General features: G+C 40.0%; 1 protein-coding gene across 4 annotated transcripts in view; it reads right to left on the reverse strand.

Moving 5' to 3' along the window:
* The window catches only part of LOC149274820 (estrogen-related receptor gamma-like), a 117,940-nt gene that overhangs the window by 59,372 nt on the left and 33,348 nt on the right, over positions 1-25,220 (reverse strand). The window contains exons 1-3 of one of the 4 annotated variants that reach the window (XM_089505232.1): positions 21,337-21,472; positions 21,073-21,303; positions 14,066-14,182 (exon numbers count right to left, since the gene is read on the reverse strand). In XM_089505232.1, the coding sequence (XP_089361358.1) occupies positions 14,066-14,182; positions 21,073-21,303; positions 21,337-21,472 (484 nt within the window). Of the gene's footprint in view, positions 1-14,065; positions 14,183-21,072; positions 21,486-25,220 lie in introns of those variants that run through there. The other 3 variants (XM_089505230.1, XM_089505231.1, XM_089505233.1) reach the window with 3 other exon arrangements.

A 25,220-nucleotide genomic window follows, 5' to 3' on the forward strand; every position in this document is an offset into this window, starting at 1 on the left:
TAAATGCACTGGGAGTAGGAGGGGGAGTGGACAGGGAGTGGGCGTGTCTTAGCTCTGCTTCCAGGATGTAGAAATTGACCCCAAGACCCTGGGAATCAGCGCTTCACCCGGAGACTCCAGGTCAAACCCTGAGAATCGCAGGTATGTTCATTAGATGCAGAAACTAGGGGTTAAATAGTGTAGGAATGTAAACATATATGGGATGGAAATATGGCTACCCTAATCATAAAGCCACATAAGGTTTGAGACCTAGATGGACAAATGGTTCTTATTTGTTATTAGTTATTATATTTCTATGTTTAATTCCAGATTAGCTTCCTGCTCCTAATAAGTCAGTGTTACTCATATATGTCTTCAGAGTATGCTTCACCGGTGACATCATCAGCAGTCATGCAGGGCAAGAGAAGGTAACAAGGACCTGCTTGGGTAGAGGTGACTTCTTTTAGAATATCTGGACCTCTTTGAAACGTCTTGGTTTCCATGAGAAGTGCTATCAGAACCACTTGGCTGGAACCATTTCCCTGCCCTAGAACCTTCACTAGGATCTCCATTATATTGACCTTTGAAGGTCCGGCTGGTTAAGGAAGGCACTAGGTTTGTGAACGAGCTCGGCAAAAATCACTTTCAAAAATTCTACAAGCATCAAGCTTCAGCCTTTTATTTTGCATGTTGTGGACAGCTCAGTATATTGAGAAGAGATGGGGAGAAGCAGCGAACCAGAAAATTAATCTATATCCACAGGAAAACAGAAACAAGACAGATGAAATAAAAAAAAATACACAATTATATCCATTAATTTTTCTATTAAAATGCAAATTTAATTATCATGAGTAAAGAATGAAATATTTATGCAGAATCACACACTTTAAATATAAACTATTATTATTATTATTATTTATGGAATATATATTTATACATGTTGCAGGCAAACTGTGGAGATCAGGTACTGTGTGTAGCGCCCGACTATATTGTAAATTGCCTAAACGGGCTAAAATAAAGCATTGAATACTTTCTTTTACTGCTCAAACACCGAAAATTGTATAAATTGGAAAATAACTTATTTAAGTTACTTAATTGTTAGACGCAAGACAAGTTGCATTTGCTAATCTTTTTTTTTTATTATTATTATTATTTTTTTTTATTAGCAGATAACTGCTTTGTTACTTCGATATGCAGAAAACTAATCTGGATTACAATATTACTGTATTTTATATTTTACCCATGTAGAATTTGGCATTTTATATAATTTTTTACATGAAAAATGCCTAAAACAGAAAAAAAATATTAAAAAAAAAAATTGAATAATAAATAACAATAGCTATGTATTGAAATGGTTAATAGCATTCAGCTCGGGGGTGATTTGTAAAGAAATAACCAAAAATATGTAAAAAAAAAAAAAAATGTAATTCTATTCCACCTCGGATATTTATTGGTAGGCAGAAAATGATGTCCTCGCGTAAAGCAGGCATTTTTTTTTGGTATTAAAGTCTATTCTTTCCTGAAATCCATCTTCTGAGCGAAGGAGGAATGATACACAAGAGGCCGAGAGTTGCTGCGTTTAATGTTTTACATAATGATTTTCTTATTAGAAGTAAATATGATTCTTAAACCGAGCTCGGAACACAACAATAAATTCATAGATGAGAGGAAGGTGGGCCGGTATCACAAAGTCATTGCACTTTCGTGAGGACCTCGCCAGGTACTTAGCGAGCCTTTTGACATTTGTAAACTAATCCCACGGACGCATTGGTATCGGCCATATTCTCTATTATTCACATTTATAGAGCCATTTAAACTTTCTATAGCCTTTTTTTTTCTCCTATTGATCTTCTAAAGAGTTCCTAAAACAGGCATTACTGCCTGCGGTTCCTGATGAAACCAGATCTGTCGGGGAGTTTAAGAGGAAGTAACAGGAAACATTTGCCTAACCTCTTGAGAGGACCGGATCAAACATGACATCATCTCGCTCTATGGCTTAGGGAATGGCTACCCTATGGCTGTTGTTGTACTGCAACTCTCATTACTCTCAGCTTACACGTCACATTACAAAGCCGATATATTGATACCATGTGATCAGAAGTGGACACTATGTTAGGGTGACCAGACACCCCCTACTCTTCAGATAACCCCTTGATGGACACCTCAAAATAAAAGTTAAGACAATAAACCTTGGCAGATCTCTTGTTTAGATATTTCCTCTGAAAGCGAAAGTCGTTTTAGTTCCTAGGACAACAACGTACCAGTGCCTGCTTTTGTGTCACATGACAATTAAGCAGTCCCTGAAAAATGAGGAATAAGAGGGGATTTGACATGATTCATTTTGTTTCAAATACTGCATTTAGTAATAAAATAATTAAATTCAGCAAAACGTGTGGGAAAGCACCTCCAATCACGACTAATAAAAACTAGGCTTTAGGAGTAATGCTATGAAAAGGGAATATGGTGAAATGAGTGGAATGTGGCCCGCTGTTGAATTAAAGCCGGCAATTAGCCAACTCCTATTTACAAGCTGGCCTGACCCTTCTTACATGATCCTGAATTCAGTTGCATATCTACTGTTCAGAAGTTTGGGGTCACTTAGAAATGAGCCTGTTTTTGAAAGAAAAGCCAATTTTGTCCATTAAAATAACATGAAATGGATCAGAAATCCAGCGCAGACAGGGTTAATGTTGTAATTGACTATTTTGAATGTTGTAAACGGCTGATTTTCAATGGAATCTTTTCATAGGCGTACAGAGGCTCTTTATCACTCCCATCACTCCTGTGTTACAATGGCCCTTTATCACTCCCATCACACCTGTGTTCCAATGGCCCTTTATCACTCCCATCACACCTGTGTTCCAATGGCCCTTTATCACTCCCATCCCTCCTGTGCTCCAATGGCCCTTTATCACTCCCATCACTCCTGTGTTCCAACGGCCCTTTATCACTCCCATCACTCTTGTGTTCCAATGGCACGTTGTGTTCGCTGATCCAAGTTTAAGTTTAAAAGGCCAATTGATCGTTAGAAACCCTTTTGTGATTATGTTACAGCCAGAAAGGTCCTTGTTTTCCAAACAACAGCTCAATGACCCCAAACTTTTGAATGGTAATGTATATATATATATATATATATATATATATATATATATATATATGCAAGTCATTCTTCGCTGCGGTGTTAAGTCCTTACTATGTCGAAAACGCCGGAACAATTTCTATGTGGAATATTGCTTGGAATAAAGCCTAACCCGGTTATTATACAAGCTCTGGGACTACGAGGGAAGAATAAAACAAAAAAAAAAGAGACAATTGCGTCTGCTCTCCTTCCATGCCAGGATGTTTGTTATGAAGAATTCCTTGGTGGACGGTAGATATATTATTAATGTGTATTTCTCAGATGCTGTAATGTATGCAAAACAAATTTTTTTTTTTTTTCCCAAGCATTTTTCATTAACATAGTTAAATAGTTTCACCCTTTGTATGCCCCGGGGGGGAGGGAAATGCATGAGTTATTGCTCCAATCTGGCATGTAAAGTGTTAAAACCTAATTTCAGGAGAAACAATTTGTAACTAAACTGTGAACAAAAAAAATGGATTTGTTTGATATGCAACATTTTTTTAAAAAAACATCGGATATTTTGATTTAATGCTGATGAAAGAATGCTAAAAGTATTTAATTTTATTTTTATTATTTATTTTATTTTATGTAGAATAGCCGGTGAATGTAATACATTTAATGTGCAGCTGATTGGCAACACAAGCCATTGTGAACGAGGGCCGTTGTCACTCGTCCTTAGCATGATAATAAGTTGTCACTGTATTCAAATAGCCTGGTGACAGCATGTTTCTATGCGACGTTCCTGTCGGGGAAGACTTCTTTTTAGGAGGAGAAGACAGCTGCTATGATAAAGCTCATTTCTCCGTAGCTAGAGGACAGATTAATTCATGAAATGTTGTTTACTTTTTTGGGGTTCTAGGTTCTTGTCAAAAATATTAAATATCATTAAAAGCAATAAGGAGCATCTGGTGAATTTAGAAATACAATCGTGTCCTGGTAAATTTAAGCGGAGGGTGCTAGTAGCATTTCTAAACCACCCGAAGGGTGAAAAGTACTGACTATGGAGAGTGTGGGCAATTGTAAGTCATGCCTTTTTTTGTGGACTGGGGCCTTCTTAAAAAAAAACTACTTTCCTGTAGGAGCCTTAAGGCCACCAAACATTTTAGTTGAGGACATCCTAGAGCCATCAACAAAGGTAAAAACCATTACTTTTCCAGCTTGCTCTACTTTATAACGGAGGATTCTGAGAAGCAGAAATGTGTCTTGTCTAACTTTCTAGATTTAGCTTACATTTAATGAAGTCAAAAAATTTGGCTGTCGTTGTTTTGTTGGTGTAGGCAGTACTGGGTTTAATGGTTCCTATGCCATTAGGTACATGAGCCTCCTTGCAGCTCCCATCTGGTGACCCCTTGCGTTTTAATAAACTTTTCCACATATGCGCCTTGTTCCTAAAGAGTGACCACTTTGACCCAAATTGTGTCATCCTCCATTCTCCAATCTACAACTGGTGGGAATGACCCAATGTTCTATCTAGAATGGACAGAATTCCATACTCTCCTTCCAGCATGCAAAGAGTTGAAGACATGGTGTATACCATTAAATACATACATGGTGATCCAGCTACTAAATTATAGCATTTACAACACATTACAGGAATTTGTTGGGTTTCATCTAACTAAACACCTACAGAGACCCAAACTGCACCAACGCCAGATTTACAAATATATTTTCTGGTCTACAAAGATAAAAACGTGCATTAACCAAGAACGCTGGAATTATTTTCTTAGCGCCTTAAGCCTTTTTTTTCTTCTTCCCTTCTTCTTCCAATAAAATAAATCTTGACGTATCTACATATGTCTCCGGTTCAAAGCCAGGTGTATGAAGACTTTTGGTTGTCATCACCTTGATTCCTCATTAAAACGGTGGAAATGTTATAACGGCATTAAAATGAATGCAGGCCATTTGCGGCAATCTTCTGTTCACACCGTCTCCAAATGAAAGCAGGCGTTGCATAATCCGGGCAGCCGGGAGAGCCTGACAGGTGGATGATTTATGCTCTTAGTCACAAGAATGGGAGAGGCGACAGCGCGGGCAAGGTGGAGGCAGATGCTCTCAGCGGGATCGCAGAAGCTGGCAGGCTCCAGCTAATTCAGGTGCAGCCGGCACACTCTACAGCAGATCCGCACGCTGCCAATCGCCGGCGCTGCTGGGAAGATGTTGTGTAGTAGAGGAAGCACAAAAAGCATGTGTCTTCTATATGCCGTGTTACGCTGGAAGGAGAGGCATATTCCCTGCCATTTTTTGGTTCTTTCTATGCCAACCCATGCTACATTCCAGGGCTGCAATGGCACGATTAACGACAAGAATAAGGAAACATCATGAATTTAACCATCAGAACCCCTAAAATCAAAGTGGCGGAAGCTGGTTGGGACCCCGACGTGAACTAGGTGTCGGTGGTTGCCTGGGGTTCGCAGTGGGGTGGCAGGATTTTACTTATAGATGAGCCATTAATTTAGGTAATTAAATGCTTCGGGGGTGCAATGATTCTCATCTGTGGTTTATTTGGACATCTTTGTCCATCACTTGTGAATCAAGAATTCTTTCCCCATGTTTCAGTTCTTGTCAAATGATCTAAAATCTTGGGGGGTTTTTTTACACTTTTTTCTCAATTGGTGTTTATTAACACTAAAGTTCGGGATGAAGGCCGCTTCTTATTTTTGTAAAATGTTAATCCTGGGCGATGTCGGTCTACTCGGTATACTAACATCTGAACCCCTCGCCGTTTCTTGTTTTCTTACTACTGAAGTTTCTAATGCCTTAAATAAAACAGCAGCCTTCTAAGATATCCAGTTTAAGGCGAAGAATTAAGTTTCTGCAATGTGGCTGTTTAGGGATGAAACAAACTTCCCAAAAGAAAATGATTACCGGTTACCGAATAGGCCTGAAAAGTGCCTAGGTAAGGAAGAAGTCATTTTAAGTGCTATCAGAAATGCCTGGATTTGCCTGTTTAGGACTTTTCATATCTTTCTGAAATCAGATATAAGGGAGACGAAAGGTATTGCGAACACTCTTCTCTGCGGACTCAAGATGGGATACTTAACTGCGAGGAGACTCAAGCTAACTTAATATTTTCCATTAATATCTACTCTTTGGAGTTATACGAGAACTTTTTAAGGAATTATGACCTATTTTTTATCACTAGAAATTTATTCTGACCTGGGTATCCTACATGAGGAACATTATTACGTAGTACAAACAAAGAAAACATCAGACTTAACCACTTTAGTGTCAAAATACTGCCGTCCAACCTACTCTACAGAATTAAACACTAAAACAAAACAGCATTAGACACATTGTTCTTAGTAATTTCAAATGTACAAAACCCAGAAATGAATCATACAAAAAGTTGTCCCTTGCATAATTTGTGCCGGGAACACTTATTGGTCGTGTGACACGAAAAACAAGCACTGATAGGTTGTTGCCATAAACGCTGAGAATATTTTTTAAAAGTGTCTGTGTAGTTTTTATGTGATTAAACTTTTAGAAGAAAGAATAAAAATGACATATTTTTTAAGGCTAACATTTTCTGATATATATATAATATGTATATATATATATTATATTGTATTATATTATTATTATTATTCTTTATTGTTTTTATAGTACTGTCATACTCCGTAGCGCTGTACAAAGGATAGACAGGACATAACAAATAGTATAGAAGATAACAAGATGACATTCAGAATCAACAGGTGAGGTGGATCCTGCTCAAACGAGCTTACACATTAACTATTAATATATAAATATCTGGTTAATATGATAGAGAGTGTGATTGATGTTTTGTCTAAGTGGAACTGCACCTTTAAACTGTGTTGGATTTCTAAAGCTTATCACGGACCCCCACATACTGTTTCTTTAAAGGGGAATTTGAAAGTGTCGGGGGGGGGAAAGCATTTTATCTGGAGTCGAGAAAAACAGATTTAGGAAGCAGAAAATAATGAATGCAAAATGGAAAAATTTAAAATGAGCTGCTAACAGTTTAAACGTCTCCTCCTTGAGTGTGTCTCCCTAGAGAGAAATTACTCCGTTCCAAGCATCCACATTATCTACCCCGTGTCTTTTTGTCTGTTTGCTTCATTAGACAGCTGTGTTTTAGAACGCTCCATAATAAGTATTTTAATTGCTCTTTCATCACGATTACGAGTGGAAATACGCCGAAGAAATATTTACAATAAGGTTATGATGTGTTTGGTCTTCAGATCAATAAGTAACTCCCTGTCACACTGTGATAAGCACAGCAGGTTTTAACGGGGGGGGGGGGGCGAGCGAGAAGACTAAAATGAGTATTAATTACGGAGATAGAAGAAAGTGGGCTCTGCGCGAAGTAACGCCATCAGAGCTCCTCGGATCTCTGCAATAGTTTCCTCCGTCCTCGACTGGTTAATGTGCTTTGGGTTCTATTCTGTAACATATTCTATATTTTTTTTTCTAAAGCGTTGACCAAGAAAATGATTACCTGTCCCCGGAAAATTCCAGAACTCTTGTTATTACAGTGTAAATGGTAATTAGTCTCGTGACACGATCACGGGGGTTGTTGTTCGGCACGGAGCCGCGGATGGTTCGTAGAACTAAACGCTCTGAGACAGTGGGGTCCATTCAATGAAGAGAGAGTTTCAGCTCCTATATATTATAAAGGCTAATTTCCAATAAGCTTCTGCTGCAGGAGAGAGCTTGGCTGGCCCTGTATAATGTATAGTTATATCACTGAGCTCTCTGCAAAGTCTCCTCGACCATTAAATTATACATTACGCAGGGCCAACTCAACCATTCTAGCTGGAGGAACCTGCCGGGGGTATGAATAGTGACGTAGATAGAGATAGATAGATAGATAGATAGATAGATAGTTGTACCATTCTTGCCATGGGTATAATATGCATGAAGAAGAAACCTCTATAGTCGTCAAAAGCTTGCAATCCATTATCAGTCAGTTAGCCAATAATGGTATCATCTTTACCAAAGTTGTATAGATAAATGTATTATATTTATGTTATAAATATAATTATATTAATTTATTATATTTTATATATATTATATATATATATTAACATAAATGGATTTAAATTGATATTATACATATTCTGCATACCAATAGCTCATGGATTTCAGATGCCAGCGATCTATCTGCTTATAACCTAACCCTGCGATGTTTTATGATTAAACGCCCCCCCGCCGGATCGAAACGTTACCGAGTGCCATCCAATTCTTTGATTGCATGACAGATTATTCATTTGTTAAGCAAAGAAACAGATTTCAAATTGAATTAATGCGGCCTCAACTTTATTATCATGTTCAGCTCTCCGGCAAAAGATATACACGTGTCCCAAAGAAATTCTATTGATCGCTCTGACCTCTGTGAAGACTAACAGCACGGCCGTACATCAATAGGTTATGAAGATGTGGTTGATGTGTCCGTAGAACAGAAAAGAGGCATAGAGCTAATAAGATCATCCCCAGACATAAAGGAGTTTATAAAGTCTCAGATGCTTCAAAGCACTGACTGTACTTTATAGAGTCAGAAGCTTAGATGTAAGGTAAGGAAGTTTTGCTTTACTGAGAGGGTGGTAGATAAGTGGAACTGCCTCCCAGCAGAAGTGGTAGAGCATAATACAATGAAGGAATGTGAACATGCATGGGATAGGCATATGGCTCCTGAATATAAAATGAGACAGATTAAGGTTTGAGTGTTTAAAGTTCCCTTCATACCCAGCTCCTAGAAAAGAGGGGCATCGGGGGGGGGCAGGATTTGGGTCTCAAAATAAGGAATTTATCACCCAAACAGGGATACTCATCAGGGACGTATTCATTTCCTCTGATTAAAGTATTAACGTTGTCTCTTTTATTCTTAAATGTAGAACCAGCTACAAATGAATCTACTTTAGGGCTGTTGGTTTGGCTGGCTTAGATTTCTCCTCTCTTAAATGAATGGCGTGCACAGGGTTAACCCCTAAGTCCGTATGTCACGGATAAAGCATGGGCAGCGAACACGGAATATAAATGATTCGCTGGCGGATCATAACTCACCGCACGCAAGGCGTGGTTTCAAGATCCATTGAACATGCGCCTCGTGTGAGTTATGGCCCCATCTTTACAGATTCATTGAAAAAGCAAAGAATAAAGAAAAAAACATTTACGTTCTCAGCGGATGTTTAGTGTTTGAACGCCTTAAATATATCGCTAACGTCTTAAAACTCATCCACGCAAACGTTTAATAATCATAAATGTCTCTTTCTGATTCCCCCAACACAACTGGTGTATTTTCTTTAAAATCCACTAAATATTTCACGTCAATTACAAAAATGGGCCGCCCCAAAAAATTCTAATAATTGGCCAGCGGCTCAACCTCAAAATTTGAGTGCAAACTGTTACATTTGGAGCAACCGTCAAAAACCACAAACGACTTTTTTTTTTGCTTGGTGCTCAAAATTTAGCACTTAAAGAAATTGACTAAAATTTGCCCAAAAATCCCATTTTTCCATATAGAGAACTTTTCATTTTTTTACATTAGATCTGCTCTCCTCAGGTATGAAGAACAAAGACAAAGACCATCTCCTATGGTCTTGTTGGAATGTTCTTCATCTGGGTGCCATGATCCACACAAACAAAAAAAAAAAACCGAAGACTCTTGAAAGAGGGCCAAGCCGCGTCGGGTGGGATAACAGGTTTTTCCGTGAACCTGTTTTAGCTTTCCCTCCATATATTAATACGACGTGACACATTTCCACGCAGCGACAATCCGTGTTCACATATTTTTTTGACACAAACATATGAAAGGCCTGAAGCACTTTGGAAATGACCCTTATTTAAATGTACCACAAGGCCTATTTATATTAAATTCAAGCACTTTGCAACAAATGGCGCTGCCACGTTGATATATGTGCTTTTGGGTGGCAGAGACCTGGAACAAAGCACAGCTATTTGTCTGTACACTCGGGGGACACAACGCCACACCAAACCGTGTCTCGCATCTTTCAGGTCTGTATCCACCTCCCCTTTATCAATTACACCGCTGTCACGGGAGACTTTACAGAATAAGGAAATCTTCATATATATTTTAACCCAAAGCAGTCTTCAGCCCCCCCCCCCACCGGTGTCTAAAGTCCATTAAAAGACAAGAGTAATAAGTTTCCTGTAAATTAGACAAATGCCGGCATCTCGCATTCAACCAAAATGCAGAGTGACGAATGAAGGTGCTGGAATGGGAGCCTTCCGCTAGGTTCAAATTATTATTATTATTTTTTTTTTCATCATAAAATATGATTAAGTTTTAATGGAATTACAGCGGAAGCGGGGTTATGTATCCACAGTAACTACATCTCCCTAATCCTCAGGGGGAAAAAAAGACGACTTCTAACATGGAGCATTATTACAGTCAAGAGTCTTATTTTTGGTGGATGTTTGCAATCCCAATGAATACTAAGCTATAGTCCTTTACTCCCACAAAAATGGAAAACAGCCATCATGTCAGCTTATGAACGGGATAAGCTGATATGTTATTCCTTTTATTTTGTTATTGACTATACATAAGTGTTTCCCATATACATACATTTGTTCTTCTTCTATCTATCTATCTATCTATCTATCTATCTAAGAACCCACCTGACCCTTTTTTTTGCCTTTGATGCCCCTCTTTTCTAGGATCTAAGAATGTTTGCTGGGTATGAGCCCTAAAAGCTATAATGATGCATATAGAAACAGCAACAAAAGGGTTAACAAATTACATTTTGTAACAGTTATAGTTATAGTGGGTTTTATTATGTAATTACATGATCATTTAAAAATAATTAACCCCTTTGGTGGATTAGCTACTGGCTTTCACGAGGGCCATTATTCATCTGTCACTATGAAAAAGAGCCCCTACAGCAGATCCTCTGGGAATGAGTTATTAAAGGGTTAATTGTTGAAGAGTGTCGGCTGATTTAGAAAGTTGGTGCCAACCGTATTCAGTACCATAGCGAAAGAAACATGAAGAATTACTTTGTGAATCTCTTTCTACGTGTAACACATTTGACGACGTCCGATCCCTGAAGCCCCTGCATAAAGGTTAAGAAACGTTCTCATGCGCAGAGTTACTTTTTTTTTTACGCGATCGCAGAAGGCTATGCAGATAAACCCGACGTTATTGGGAAAGCAGAAAAACAGCCTCTGGGCCTGGAGGAGCGCCTGACCTCGTAGCATTATAGAGTTCCGAATGTACAGTAGAAACACACAATATTTTTCTCCAAAGCACACGAGCCATAAAAGCTGGCGTGATGTTTAAACCGGTTCTTCCCGTGATATACGCTGCACGCTGTCGTCTCCAGCAGGTTCCAGCAGCTTCACGTGTGCTCCTTCTTGGAGCCTGATCACGCTTTTTTTTGTGCTTTTTTTTTTTTTTTTTTTTTAAGAAAAACATATTAAAAAGGCATACAACAAGTCAGGAATGTGAAAACATCAACTCAACAGCCCATTTAACCCTTTAAATACTGGAGGGGGGAGACATTCGGCCAGGAATTTTGTCCGGGCCGCAATCTTAAAATTAACCCCTTGTGTTCCATGGACAAAAGCAATATATTGTTCGACCTTCCTTGAGTTCCAGGACTGAATGAATAAATACTGTTCTTAATTTTTTTTTCCCCCGTAAAGGGGAGCCCAGGTATTGGTCTGGTGGTTTCCAGGAGTAGGGCATTTGCACGGTAAATCATTTTGATTATCTGAGTTGTACAAATAATCCTCTTAAGGTTTCTGCTCACTTCACCTTCACTTTAGTCTTCCAGACTCGCACCGGCAGCTAATGAATTCTGAAATGTTTTAGCTCTCAACAGCATTTAACTAGTCAGTAGAACTTAATCAATGACCGGGGTGGGGGAGGGGAGGCGCATCTGCATCCTGCATTCAAATGGTGAAGACGCTACAGTAATTGAGAGTCAAAGGGGCGACAAATACTAGCTCTGCGGGGGTCGCTGCTGGTACAACTTTTTTCTGCAAACACAAGGGTTAAAAGCAAATTCTACAACTAGAGTCTCAGAGCTCCACTTCGCGTACTAATTTAAGACCACAAGCGTTAGGTATAGTAAGCGGTGGCCCTCTGTGGTCCGGGGCGGGAGCCCCACTTACCCTACCTAAGGGCAGCTCTGATATAGCTGCCTAAATTAGGCCTAAAGGGGGACGCTAAGGTGGGTGGCAGCCGCGCACCCACCCCAGGGGATCCAGGATCTGATGCTACTCTGCACCTGCTAGGATATAATCCGCCAGTCCCTCTCCAGACTATGTCTGAGCTAGAGGGACCGCATCGGCCATGTTTTCCAGGACATGTATATTTTTTACATATGTTCTATAAAAATGGCTTTGGAAATTTCTGTAAAAGAATTTGATGCCCCCCCCCCCCAAAAAAAGATAATTGTATTTATCAAACCTAATCAGTAGGGTTTAATATGTCAGCCTCCATGCTGCATTAGCCCCTTTATTTCTGAATTTAAAATGACTTTAATGCCATTACTGAACACAGCTTGATAAACACAAGTCCGGGCCGGTCCAACTGGTCTGAAAGTATTACTTTTATTTCAGGATTGAAGTAAATCCGCAAATTAAGAAAGACCATGTGACATCAGTCTGGCGTTTGCTCGCGGTAGCGATCCAAACCCGAGTTTATTTCTTATTCTGCGGCTCTGTGTTTTTCTACTAAATAGATTTCAACTGTCAATTTGGAGAGCCGCTGAGCCATCCGCACGTACGCAGCGCTGCCACCAACATGGAGTCTGAAGCAGCAAATTTTATTACAGGCTGGTAATTTAATTGAACAGGTTTGCATCTGAATAGATCAGTGGTGGTATGATTTCAATCGCTATGCATAGGAACTCGGTCTATTAATAAAGAGTCATTTTAACATGCGAAATTCTCCTATAAATCACACAGAAGGGGAAAACCAACAAAAATTACGATTCTGTTCGATAATTTTAAACCATTAAGGCATGAAAATAGGCCCCAAAAAGTCTCCAAAGACCAGTAGTAAAAATCATTATTATTATTATTATTATAGATAAATCTCATACGGATTTTTTTATATTATTATATATTCTGGTTATGTAAATTAAATAAATTTTAACAATAAACCATGATAACATGAGTCCCAAAAGATCACTATGAGACACTTTTAGGGTTAACTATTGGACTCTTTTAGGGTTTGTTATTGTACTTACTCAATTTGTACTTGGAAACACGTATCTCAAAAATTAAAATTGGTCTCAGATATTAAATTAACTTTACGAAATTGCTTTGTGTTAAAAAAACAAAACAAAAAAATAAAAATGCAAAAAAAATTTTTTTAAATTAGTTCTAAACTATGCCAACTTTTTTGGTATGGCTCAAGTATTTAAAATAAGTTAAAAAGTATCTGGCAGAGAGGGAAGCATTGAGACTTTGATCTGTACATTACCAGCTGTGGGATACGTCTCTTCCAATTTTGAATAATTTTTCCTAAGCATTTTGGGAAGTTGGCAATAATCTTTCGATGACTGTGCCCACAATAATGCCTACAAAGCAGCTGTATCGTATGAGAGCACTTCTAGATTGTTATAATCTAATATAATTATATTGGTAAGAATTTAACGGGCCTAATTTTGTCACCAATCTGTTGCCTCTTGGCTTTACTGAAGTGCTTAATCCAGGCAAAGTTCAGTAGTTTATCCTAAACTGAAACGTGTGGATTTTGTTACCTATGTTGAATGTTCATAGTGTATAACTATAAAAAATTAACTATAAATTTTACTTTAAGGGTTTTTATTGTAGTGAAGCACTACGTGTGTGCAGCCATTTTGTCTCCATAGGGAGACGCCCCCTTTGCAATGCTTAGTTAGACAATCAGTTTATGAATGTTTGTAAGAAAATGAGCGGCAAAGCACAGTCCTCAACTATTCATTTCCGCTCACTGCCATCTTAAGCAAGAAAGTGCTACTTTGACCACGTGAAATAGAAGAATTTTCACTGTACCTTCTTTCAGCATGCCAACTTTTAAACACTTCATGAAGCGACAGGCTTGGCAGGATTTGCGTCTGCGCTTTGTGATTTCACATTCATTTGTTGCAGGGCAGCTGTATTCTATGTTGCCTGTGGAATAAAGACGTTTTAGAATCACAGTTGGCAGATGAAGAATAATTCTAAATTCTGTCATTTATTGGATACAATTATATATATGTTTGTTAATGAGCACCGTTCTGGCCCCCAGTAAGATCCCATAATAGAAAATGATACAGCCCAGTAAGATGCTGAGTTTAGAACTCTACAGCCTGGTATCAAAGGAAAACATAATTCTCTACTCCCAGGTAAAGTTTAACCCTTACTGTCATTACAAAGTAATACTGATTAATGTTTTTTTTATTATTTTAGAACTGACACTTCAATCATAGCACAGGGTAAAATAAAATAATATTAATTGTAATAATTTAATAATTTTTGTAACCAGGAAAAAAATCATAAATAGGAATTTCACCCAGATATATAATGTAACAGAATGCTCTTTTCACTATATTTAAATCCAGTTCTATTCATGCAAGGTTTCGAATGTAACTTCTATGTATTAATCTAGACGTTACAATTATTGTTTTCCTTCCAGTTCCAGTGAATTAATCACCACATATCCTGATTACTCTAAAATAATTAATGATGAATCCTTGATATATAATATATATATATAATACAATATAGATATACCATATAGAACATATGTCTATAAGCAACTAGCAGAAGGAACATATGATTTTGGGATGCTCAGGCATATGGGATTATCACTGTCTCCGCCTGACATAAGTACAGAGTACCATAAATATTGTATGGATTTGGGGGAAGGAATAGACAATATATATGAAAGTCCTTGTTTGCAGATCTAAATCAGCTGGGTATGTCTGTGCCGGACAGCTGGCGTGCAAGGACCCCCATTTATAATCTACATTAAGAAAGCTGCCTTGGGTCAGGGGTCAAGCTGTTGGTCCAGACGTCTTGCAGTAAACCCGGAACACTTGGTTGCCCGTTTTGCACACTTTTTTTTTTAAAAACATATCCCAGTTAATGGTTAAACGTTACAAGTTAAAAAGTTAATAAAGCCAGGAGCTTGATTTATTAACATGTATGTGTCTTGTTATTTGGGAATGGAGGTGGGTGAGTAATGTACATCCCATTTAGGATTGGAAGAGAGTCTGGTTTTGCATGGAGGTCGGCCTCATCTTGCATACAGGACTATCTTTACACTCTAACCCTTCCCCCTTGTGATTAAGTGCATTAGTATCTTAATGAAAATGCATTCTGTTTATTGGCCTCTTGGGAAGAGGGAGGTCAGCACACCAAATGCATAAATTGTCACGAGAGACAGTTGGAGCATAATTGCAATCTCACTTTTGGTTATTTGCAGCACTCAGGGTCCGTCGGAGTCCCCCAGAAACATGTGCGCATTTCGGTAATTAGCATAGAGTCTGCCTGGGACCACAGCATTGATGAAATATTTCAGAGTTAATCACACTTTGTAAACACTGATTTATATTGACTAGCTTTCTGCGGACTGATGTCTCCTCATTAAATATCACATTAGCGGATTGCAGGACCTGCATAAAGAGTCAAGTCCCCAGCAAGTGCTAATTCAACGGAACGGAAATGGAGACATGCCGTTGTTAAAAATGTGTTAAATATCTGTGATAAAGGGTCTGTCATCGCTAACACTTTATAGATAAGCCCACCAATGATCCATGTATCCGTATGTGCTATATAATGCTGTGTTAATGGGGGAACGTGGGGCCTTATGTGGCAGGACGCCCTACACAGGGGTGATAACATAGCAAAAAATGAGTTCTGGGGGATTCTGTTCTTAAAAGAAAAAGGGATGGCTTATGATTTGCCCTGAAATCCACATTTTCCAATATATGGAGTAACAGTTTGGTCTCTAAAACACCAGTGGGCAACAGCTAGACTACGATTCCCAACATTTAGCAGAGGACTGCTTGGACTGCAATTCCCATCAACCGATGGTTGGATGAGGATGACCTGAACACCAGCCGTATGGTTAAAGAGTTGCCAAGTCCTACACTGGAATGAGGACCAGTGAACTCAGGGGCAACTGAATGGCATTGGGGTGACTGGTCATGTTCCAGGGTTGAGGATAATGGTATCTGTAGTCCAACCTTTATCAGCACAGAATCAACTAAAAATATATAAATCCTGCATCTTAACCCTTGAGAATGGTGCAAATCTGGTAATGCAGGGAGGGAAATAAACCGGTCTCCATGGGACAAAGTACAGGAGATAAGTTCATTTCAAAGGAGGGTGGAAAATAAATGGAACAGCCTCCCAGCAGTAGATGGTATTAAAACATGCTTGGGATAGGGATACGACTGATTAAGGTCTGAGTCTTTACAGCAGGGCAGACTAGATGGTGCCGACAAAAATGTAGAGGTTCTCCAGCATGAACACCTTCTTTGTGCTGCATGTTCTACAAATAGATACATTGTCTCCAAAGGGAAAAAAGGGTCTTCTTTTCAATTGTTTTTAAGTAAGGCAGCTGATGAATATATGAATTAATAATCAAAGCATGAGTGATTTCCTTCCACGGAATCAGTGGTTTATTAACAATTTCATCATGAAATAAAGAGCAATTTTGTGGGACGGATGGGTAATTCATTTGTGTGTCACACACACAGCCTGGGTATTTTTACATTAGCATGTAACCTCTTCGGCTCCCCTCGATGGGCCGAGACCCCCAGTCGCCGCGGAGGATTGGAAATGCATCAAACTAACTCAGCTCAGTTTGCTGTAAAATACGGGATATAAAAAAAAGTGACCGATCTGCTTTAGCGTTTGATCTGAAACTATGGTACGATAACTTATTATTTTCTTATATTCTCAGCTTCTTGTAATTGCCATTCTAGTTCTGTCAGCCCCTTTAAATTTATGGGACTGTAAGAAGCGCTATGGACTATGTTGGAGCTATATAAATAAAAGATGATTTTTTAATCTTGTGGTTCATTGTTTCATCGTATCGGCTGGCCCTTTAAAAGCCCCCACAATTTGTTTAATTTAATGACCCCGGTGTTGTTAACATATTCTCCACCAGTTTAGGTGGCGCAGAATCTCTTATATATGTTTGCCTCTTTGCCTGCCCCTACCCCCAGCTATATGCCAAAGATTTGCTTACCCCCAGTCAGCTCCAGAGCTGGCTCCGCGAGGGTGGGGTTTAACAGCACTGCATGGGAGGGCTTTCCTGTCACTGATTGGCTGCTTCAAGCCAGTCAGTGGTTTGAGATGTCAGACCACTGAAGAGGCAGCTGCAGCTTCTCCCTAAGGTATTTTTTCCCATCTTAAATAAATACAGATGAAAGTACCTAAAAATTACTTTAATTTGCATTCATTGTTCGGGAGACTCCTTTTTTTTTTTAACAAACTGAAACATTCTTCCTCTTCACCCATTACCTGTCCTGCTTTCCCATGGGTTTCACTCATGTTTGTTTCCCAGACCCTGATAGCCAAGTTTTCCCTCGATATGGCACGGAAACGCTTGGCTGTGCAGATGAGGCTAAAAGAGGACAGATGGTTAACTGGGCAGATAGCGTTTGCTTTCGTTTCATTTCCTGATCTCTTTCCACAGCGCTCTGGAATGAACCAAACCAACGTGATTCGTAAATGGGACGGACGAGAACATTAAAGCAATTTAAAAAAATCGGAATTTATATGATTAGGATCTCAGAGCGAGCTGGCTGATAGAATACCAGATCCCGCGCAATCCAACGGCTTATAATGATCTCTGATTAGATGCATATTTCTATCCGAATTAAAACGCTAGATTTGGACGTGAGCGCACCATTTCCGCGCATGTAAATACTTTTATACTGGATCTTTATAGGAGAAATAATGCCTTCATTGCTCATTTATTCAAACTACCTAAACCATGCATTTTTAAATTCACTCACTGTACTAGCCTCTACCCCTTCTGCCGAGAGGCTGTTCCATTTATCTACCATCATCTTCCTGATGTTGATTCAAATACAAACACAGAAACTTTTTTAAAAAAAATTCTATGGCAATAACCTATCAGCGCCTGCTTTTGTGTCACGTGATAACCAAGCAGTCCCTGAAAAAAAGGGCATTCAACAATACCAGGCATGATGATTCAAATGCTGTATTTAGCTATGAAAGCATCACATTCAGCATAAAATGTCAAAAAGCACCTTTAAGAGGGTCAACAATTTAAGTGCCCCAGGCAGCTGCCTTGGGTGCCAAGCAGGTTAGGGCCAAACGCAGGGTTGGATCAAAAAAAACCAACCAAGAATAATCAGCAACTTAATAGGGGGAGGGTAACGGGGAGGAATAATCCCATTGCCCATTCTATTACACATATACTGCTTATTGGAATCTATCAACAGGTTTATTTAGGGCCATAAAACGTAAAAGATGCATTGTTGTAATTGGAATAATTGATTCAAGCAATTTCACTTTTCAATAAATATGTGTATCCCCATTATACGTGACACGCGGCCGAGAAACATTACTGCCGTATTATAAACACATTCATTGTAGGAACGCCGAGTTCTCCGATCGGCTAATTTCAGAGCGGTTTTCTCGGCGCTCCTTACACTATTTGTCAGCTGAAGTGGTATTTTAAAAGCTGCGTGAAATATGCCGTGTTATTGTTCTCATAATGAGATTAGTAAAATTAACATTACGCGCAAAATGTCAGAGGCGCTGTACAGCCGTGAGAACAGAAACTACCTATACGGGGGGGGGGGTAGTTAACTCCCTCGGGTATGTGATCCTGTTACTTCCGATACTGAAAGGGTTAAAAATAGTGATGTCGTAAACTTTAACATTTAGCATTAGCCCGGGGGGGTGTTACTCCGAAGGAAAGACCACAAAACTTTACCTTGACATGAGTCCTACAGTTGGGACTGTCCTGACCACATAGAGACACTTAGCAGGTAGTGCTGATGGGGCCACGGGATGCTGAAAAATCCACGTTAAATTTTAAGACGTTACTGGCATGCGGGAAAAGCTGATTAAACTGATCACTTACTAAAGGTACTTCCCTGAAAAAAAAAACGTAAAGTTTAAATGTACTGATAGGGTAGTAGATGAGCGGAAAAGCATCCCAGCAGAAGTGGTAGAGGTTAATACAGCGGGGGCATTTAAACATGCACGGGACACGGGACTGATTACTTATTAATTGAAAATAATCTTAATTTTTGTGATTGTATAACGAGACTGCTCTAGAAAGAACTAGACTGGAGATTAAGAATTAAACGCCCAGTTGTTTTACACCAGAACGTCTCGTTCTAGGCTCTACCATTTCAGGCGTGGCATCAAGAACTGCATGGCTCCTAGTGATAGGAGTAGAAGTTATCATGCTCCTGATATGGAATTAGAAACTATCTTTGTGGACAAGGTCTAATTTTCTTTTAAGTAGGAAAGTGGCACGGGCCTGGTATAAACGGAGCCAAGTCTACATAAATAAGGCCCGCAAGCCGCGGCAAATCTCGTCTCATGAAGCGTCAACAGAGCATTTTATCTCAATTCGGAAAATGATCTTATCTTTGAGTAAATACAGTAATCAGGCATTTTATTTCAGAATGACTCCTAGAAGAAAAGTTCCAGTATTTACGCTACAGCCTTCCTTTATTTACGGACTTGCCAAGAACAGTTTCTACGTAAACACAGATTTCACGATAAAGGTTCCGTGAAGTTCAAAAGGGTGCAGATGCCAGAAGACGTTACAAAGAACCCGTGGGTCAATTGGAAGACCTTGGAGAGCAATCAGAGAAATTCTAAGGGATCTGGATTTGAAATCGGGTGGAATCAGGGGATAAATGCAGTTTGAACAGTTTGTGTGAACAGGGTGTGAAGGTGAAGGGAGCATAAAGACATTCCGCAGACATCCATGGTCCAGGGTCTATGTTAGGGTGATGCCCACTTTCATATGTTTTTAGATACTTCTATGAGAATTGCTCCAAATTTACCACTGCCCAAGAACTGCTCTAGTTGGCCTTGGTCAAAATGCCAAAAGAGTGACCACATGTCCCGGATAGCCAGGGACAGTCCTGCAATAGGACTTTATGTCCCGAGTAGCCTGGACAATGCATTTATCAGAAACCGCCCATATCTGTAATAGAGGGGTTCATTCTCTGAAACTGCTCATGTCTAGTAACAGGGGGATTCCTGTGGAAGGTGAAACAAACTAATAAAGGTTTGTTTCCATGATCAGTATGGCAATATCCATTTTTGTGTTAATCACTTTTAATGAAGAGGACAAAATATATTGTATGAAGTCATCATTCCCGATTGACTGGTTTACTCTGTCTTCCTTTTGGAAAATGTAGCATTCACAAAATTGGCCATTTTGCTTCTTTTTTGGTCTTTTTTAAGTTGTAATTCAGAATTCTAATGTCCTACAAGGTAAATAGATGTAACCCAACAATGTATAATACCAGGGCCGGCCGAAGACTTAACGCCGCCTGGGGCGAAGTTTAAAATGCCGCCCCCCGCCGACGCCGGGGGGGGGCGGCATTATCTACCCGCCCCCCACCGGTACTTACCCTTAAACAGTCCTGCGGCGAGTCTCCCTGTGCTGCCACGGTGCCGGCTTGTAATGCTGAGCGCCGGAAATTCACGTCACTTCCGGCGCTCTGCATTACAAGCCGGCACAGAGACCGAACAGGGAAACTCGCCGCAGAGGAGAGAGAGAGGGGCGCCGAGCGGGTAAGCGAAAATCACTCGGTGCCCCTCTCTCTCTCCTCCGCTTCAAAAAACACAAAAAAAAAGTGCCGCCCCTTCTGAAGTGCGGCCCTGTATAATACATTCATCTGATCAATAATTGGTAATAATACCAGGCTCTTCGGCCAAGCATCACAAAGCCACCTTTGTAGTGTAGTGGCCATCTATGTGGATGTCCCTGTGGTTTTTACAGGTGCCAGGGCTCAATAAATTTAAAAACGGCAATCTTCTAGAAATCATAAAGGAGCACAAACCTTGAATTGTCCGTTTGAAAAAAGCCTTACAGGCCTCGCATGATGCCACCCCATAGTGGTAACCTGACGCTATGTCTCCACACACCAGACACAGTCTTTTGGGCATTGCGTTTAGCATGTATTCACACTTGGTTTGAGAATCTTCAGCGATGGTACTGGAGCAATCGTCGTATCTTTTTCTAACAGGGCCATTGCCACCGAGACCGGCGGCCGGGTACAGGGGTGGAGAGTCTAGCCCATTCTGGTGGCCATTCATTGTGGAACTGTAGCTCCCGCTGGCGTCCGACGATCCACCTGGGCTGTGGTGGTTGATGCTGTCCGTCAAGGATGCTGGGCTTGAAGGTTCCGTCTTGATGTATGACGAACAGCTGGAATCAATGTGGCGATCTTTGCTTGACATTCTGCAGAGAAGCCTGCATAGTAATAAGGGAGACACGGGGAGAAAAAAAAGAGAGAGAAGGTTTCGTTTATTAAATGAAAGCTTCCTTGTGTTTAAGATTGCTCTGTAGGGACTAAAGGCTGCACATCATTCATTCGTTTGTCAATACCGCTCGTTGTACATGAAAGTGATCAGCATTAAGCCGAGACAGAGATTTAACAGCGTTATGGACAGGCGGTAAACAAAAACTTTAAAAAACCCAAATCTCCTTTCCCAAAGGCAGACTGCTTGTCAATAGCAAACCGGTTATACATTTAGAATTGTTTTATAGATAGAGATTGGCAATAAAAATATATTTTAACAATATCCACAATTGCCCAAAGGGGAGATTTTTCTGTTCGCAACTTCTGTAATCCACCCTAATGTTGTCAAAGAGCATTGGACCCAATAAAGAGAATTAGACTTCTTACACTGGAAGTTTGATTTCTAACTATTTTTTAATTAATAAAAAATCATTTTTGGATATTAAAAGGCCAAACAATTATACTGAAAACAATAAAAAAAACCAGAATTTGGAAAAGCCCTTCCTGCAAGAGAAGCTCGCTACGGCTGACCCGTTATAATGCAAAGTGCTGACATGTTCAGTTCAGCTGCAAAATCTCATATTAGTAAATACACCCCTTTGGCGAATCGTACATTTTTGCTTGAGGGTTTGATTACAGAAGTACCCAGCATGCAAACGTTAATTATTGTTGTTTTTAAAAAAACAAGATTTTTAAGCCTTCCATACTCTTGCCTAAGTGGGGGTAGACTGGTCAAAAGTAGGATTATCCTGGCCTAACTCATTGGAACCTAGCCTACGTAGGCGTACCCGGCCTAAATTATTGTAACCTCGCCTACGTGGAAGTAGCCTGGCCTAAATCATAGTAACCTAGCCTATGTAGGCATATCCTGGCCTAAAGTGTAGTAATATAGCCTACTTGGAAGTAGCCTGGACTATGTCATAGTAACCTAGCCTATGTGGAAGACGCCTGGACTAAGTCATAGTAACCCAGCCTATGTGGAAGACGCCTGGACTAAGTCATAGTAACCCAGCCTATGTGGAAGAAGCCTGGACTAAGTCATAGTAACCTAGCCTAGGTAAGAATATCCTGGTTTAAGTGCGGGCAGCCTGGACAAAGCTAGAAGTTAGTTGCCCGAGGTGGGAGCAGAATGCCCAAATGAAGTAGTGGTAATATAGCATGGCCTTAAAAAAAGGGCAACCTTTAAGCCAAATAAGTGATTTCTGGCAGAATTCAAGCAAAACAGAATTCCCGAAACATACAAACGCTCCGATTTCCCTCTGTCTGCACTCGTGATTATTAACTTTCTATGTAATTAACACAAACTTTCCGTGCACTAAAGGCCGAAGCCAACGTCTGAAGGAAAGCGCTTCGGCTCTGACTTACAGCAGCTCCGTGAAATCCTTTTAATTTAGAGCACTTACAAAACCACTTATTACCATATAATTAGCGGACGGCCCTCACATACATTATGATCTGAGGCTGGCGTAAGGAGTTATTAGGATACTAAAACATGCTCGCTTTTTCCTCTCTCCTCGCCGCGGATTCTTATAGCGGCCATGATTAAAACATTCCTTTGGATCGAGCCTCATGCCAGAAATTGCACATTCGTTCTTTGTAACGACGGCAAGATCTTTTTTTCCCTCTCTTGCCCCAGTAACGGCTACAGTTGGCTTGTCCAATCAGATTACGGCTACCTCATCGTCCTTCACCTCTTAAGTCCCGACCACAAAATGGCCGTTTTTGCTTCAATTAGAAACACATTCATCGAATCTTGCTCAAGGAGAACGCTTTTTATCATCAACTTGTGTTCTGAACCTTAATTATTGTGTTAGAACTTTAAGAGATTCCACAGCAAAGCTCCACATTTTATTTCTATGGTGACCGCCCCAAAATACCCTGTTCGTTAACGCTGATACCCCATAAAGCTGCCTCCTTTGTGTTTATCTGGCAGTGGATTGTGGGAGTTCTAGCTGACAAACCACTTGAATGAGGTTTATTCACTAAGAGGGGAGTTTGCAGGAGAGACGCAACCTCAATTCGTCATTATTGTGTAGGGCCATCCCTGGCAAGTTCTCCCCAAAAGAAGGCCAGACCTAGCCCTGCAAAATGTATGGTTAAAGAGGGAAGGTGGCTTTCGGCCCTTCCTAAAGCAGATGCTCCCAGGGGTTGGCCCTTCATAAGGCAGATTGAAGTCAGTCTCCTACCACCCACTGAATAAATGCCATTTCAGCATCTAAGCTACATCCTGGTCACTAAAACACAGGAACACCTAACATCTAATCAGTCGCTGGTCTCGTCTTAGATTCAGGCGCCGAATGTCCATCCCATGCATATTTTAATTTCCCTCATTGTATTAGCATTTACCACTTCTGCTTGGAGGCTGTTCCATTTATGAACCAAACTAAACTAAGAGTTATATACAGCTTTTATTAAGCAAACTTCAAAATTACGTTAAAGCCAAAAAACTAAAAATATAACTGATCTTAATAATATTACTTTACTTCCTTGCCAAAAAACCATGGGAATGGTCAAGGGCCACTGGAACACAGGAGTGATGGGAGTGGTAAGGGGTCATTGGAACACAGGAGTGATGGGAGTGATAAAGGGCCTATGAAGAGATTCCACTAAAAATCAGCTGTTTTCAGCTACAATAGCCATTTACAACATTAACCCCGTCTGCGCTGGATTTCTGATCCATTTCAGGTTTTTTTAATGGACAATACGTGCTTTCCTTTCAAAACCAAGGACATTTCTACGTGACCCCAAACTTTTGAACCCCAGCGTATGCGTTTCAGTTTTCTTTCTTTTTCACGCCAACTAAAAGCCGGAGTTTCGTCTAATGAACGCGTCCTACAGAGATTTAACCATCTGTCAGATGGAAGAACATTTGCACGAGGCTATGTAGATTGAAATAACGGAACTCTATTGATATCCACAGTATGAGCTATCATTTTGCCCCGATTTCACTAATTCCGTCGAACATCACGAAAAGGCATTGTAGTAGCGTGTGCTCTCTGGAGTCATGCCGGAAAACAAGCGTTGGAGGATAGGGCGTGCTGCTAATTACTAACGGAGTTCATTAAGCTAAAGACCTCACAGATATTATTCTATTACTATCAACAAAGATGATACTAAATTGCCATTCTTCTTCGGGGAGGAAAAAAAAAGAAAAAAGAAACTTTGCTGCCTTTTTATTCAAGGACGGAAATATTCACCATTATCTATAAATCCAACCGTCAGACAGTGGGTTTTATCGCGGCCCCTTCTTCAATTTAAAATTGAAGCCACAAAAATTTGCATTAACTCGAGCGAATATGGCTCTATTTCAAAAGAATTTCTTTTTTTTGTCAAAAAGAAGCCATTTTTAAGATGATGGCTTTATCTATGTTTAATAATAAAAAAAGGTCGGTTCTGCTTTGTGCTAAAAGTGCAGAAATTCAGCGAGACTTAGTTTTAAACGTTTGATGGAGGATCGGCCCCATTCGGCCCGTCTAGTCTGCCCACAGGTCCTTGGTCTCATCTTAGATTCGGGAGCCATGCATGTTTAAATTCCCTTACCGTGTTAGCCTCTACCACTTTCGCTGGGAGGCTTTCCCACTTATCTACCACCCCCTCAGTTAAACATACTCAGTAGCTTCATACCCTGAGCAATGACAGTATTAACTAAACTCCAATTAGAGATATTTGGTTTAAAAGTAATGGAC

Source organism: Sceloporus occidentalis, unplaced genomic scaffold (assembly GCF_023333645.1).
Source record: "Sceloporus occidentalis isolate IW3139 unplaced genomic scaffold, rSceOcc1.0.p SCAF_319, whole genome shotgun sequence".
NCBI lineage: Eukaryota > Metazoa > Chordata > Lepidosauria > Squamata > Phrynosomatidae > Sceloporus > Sceloporus occidentalis.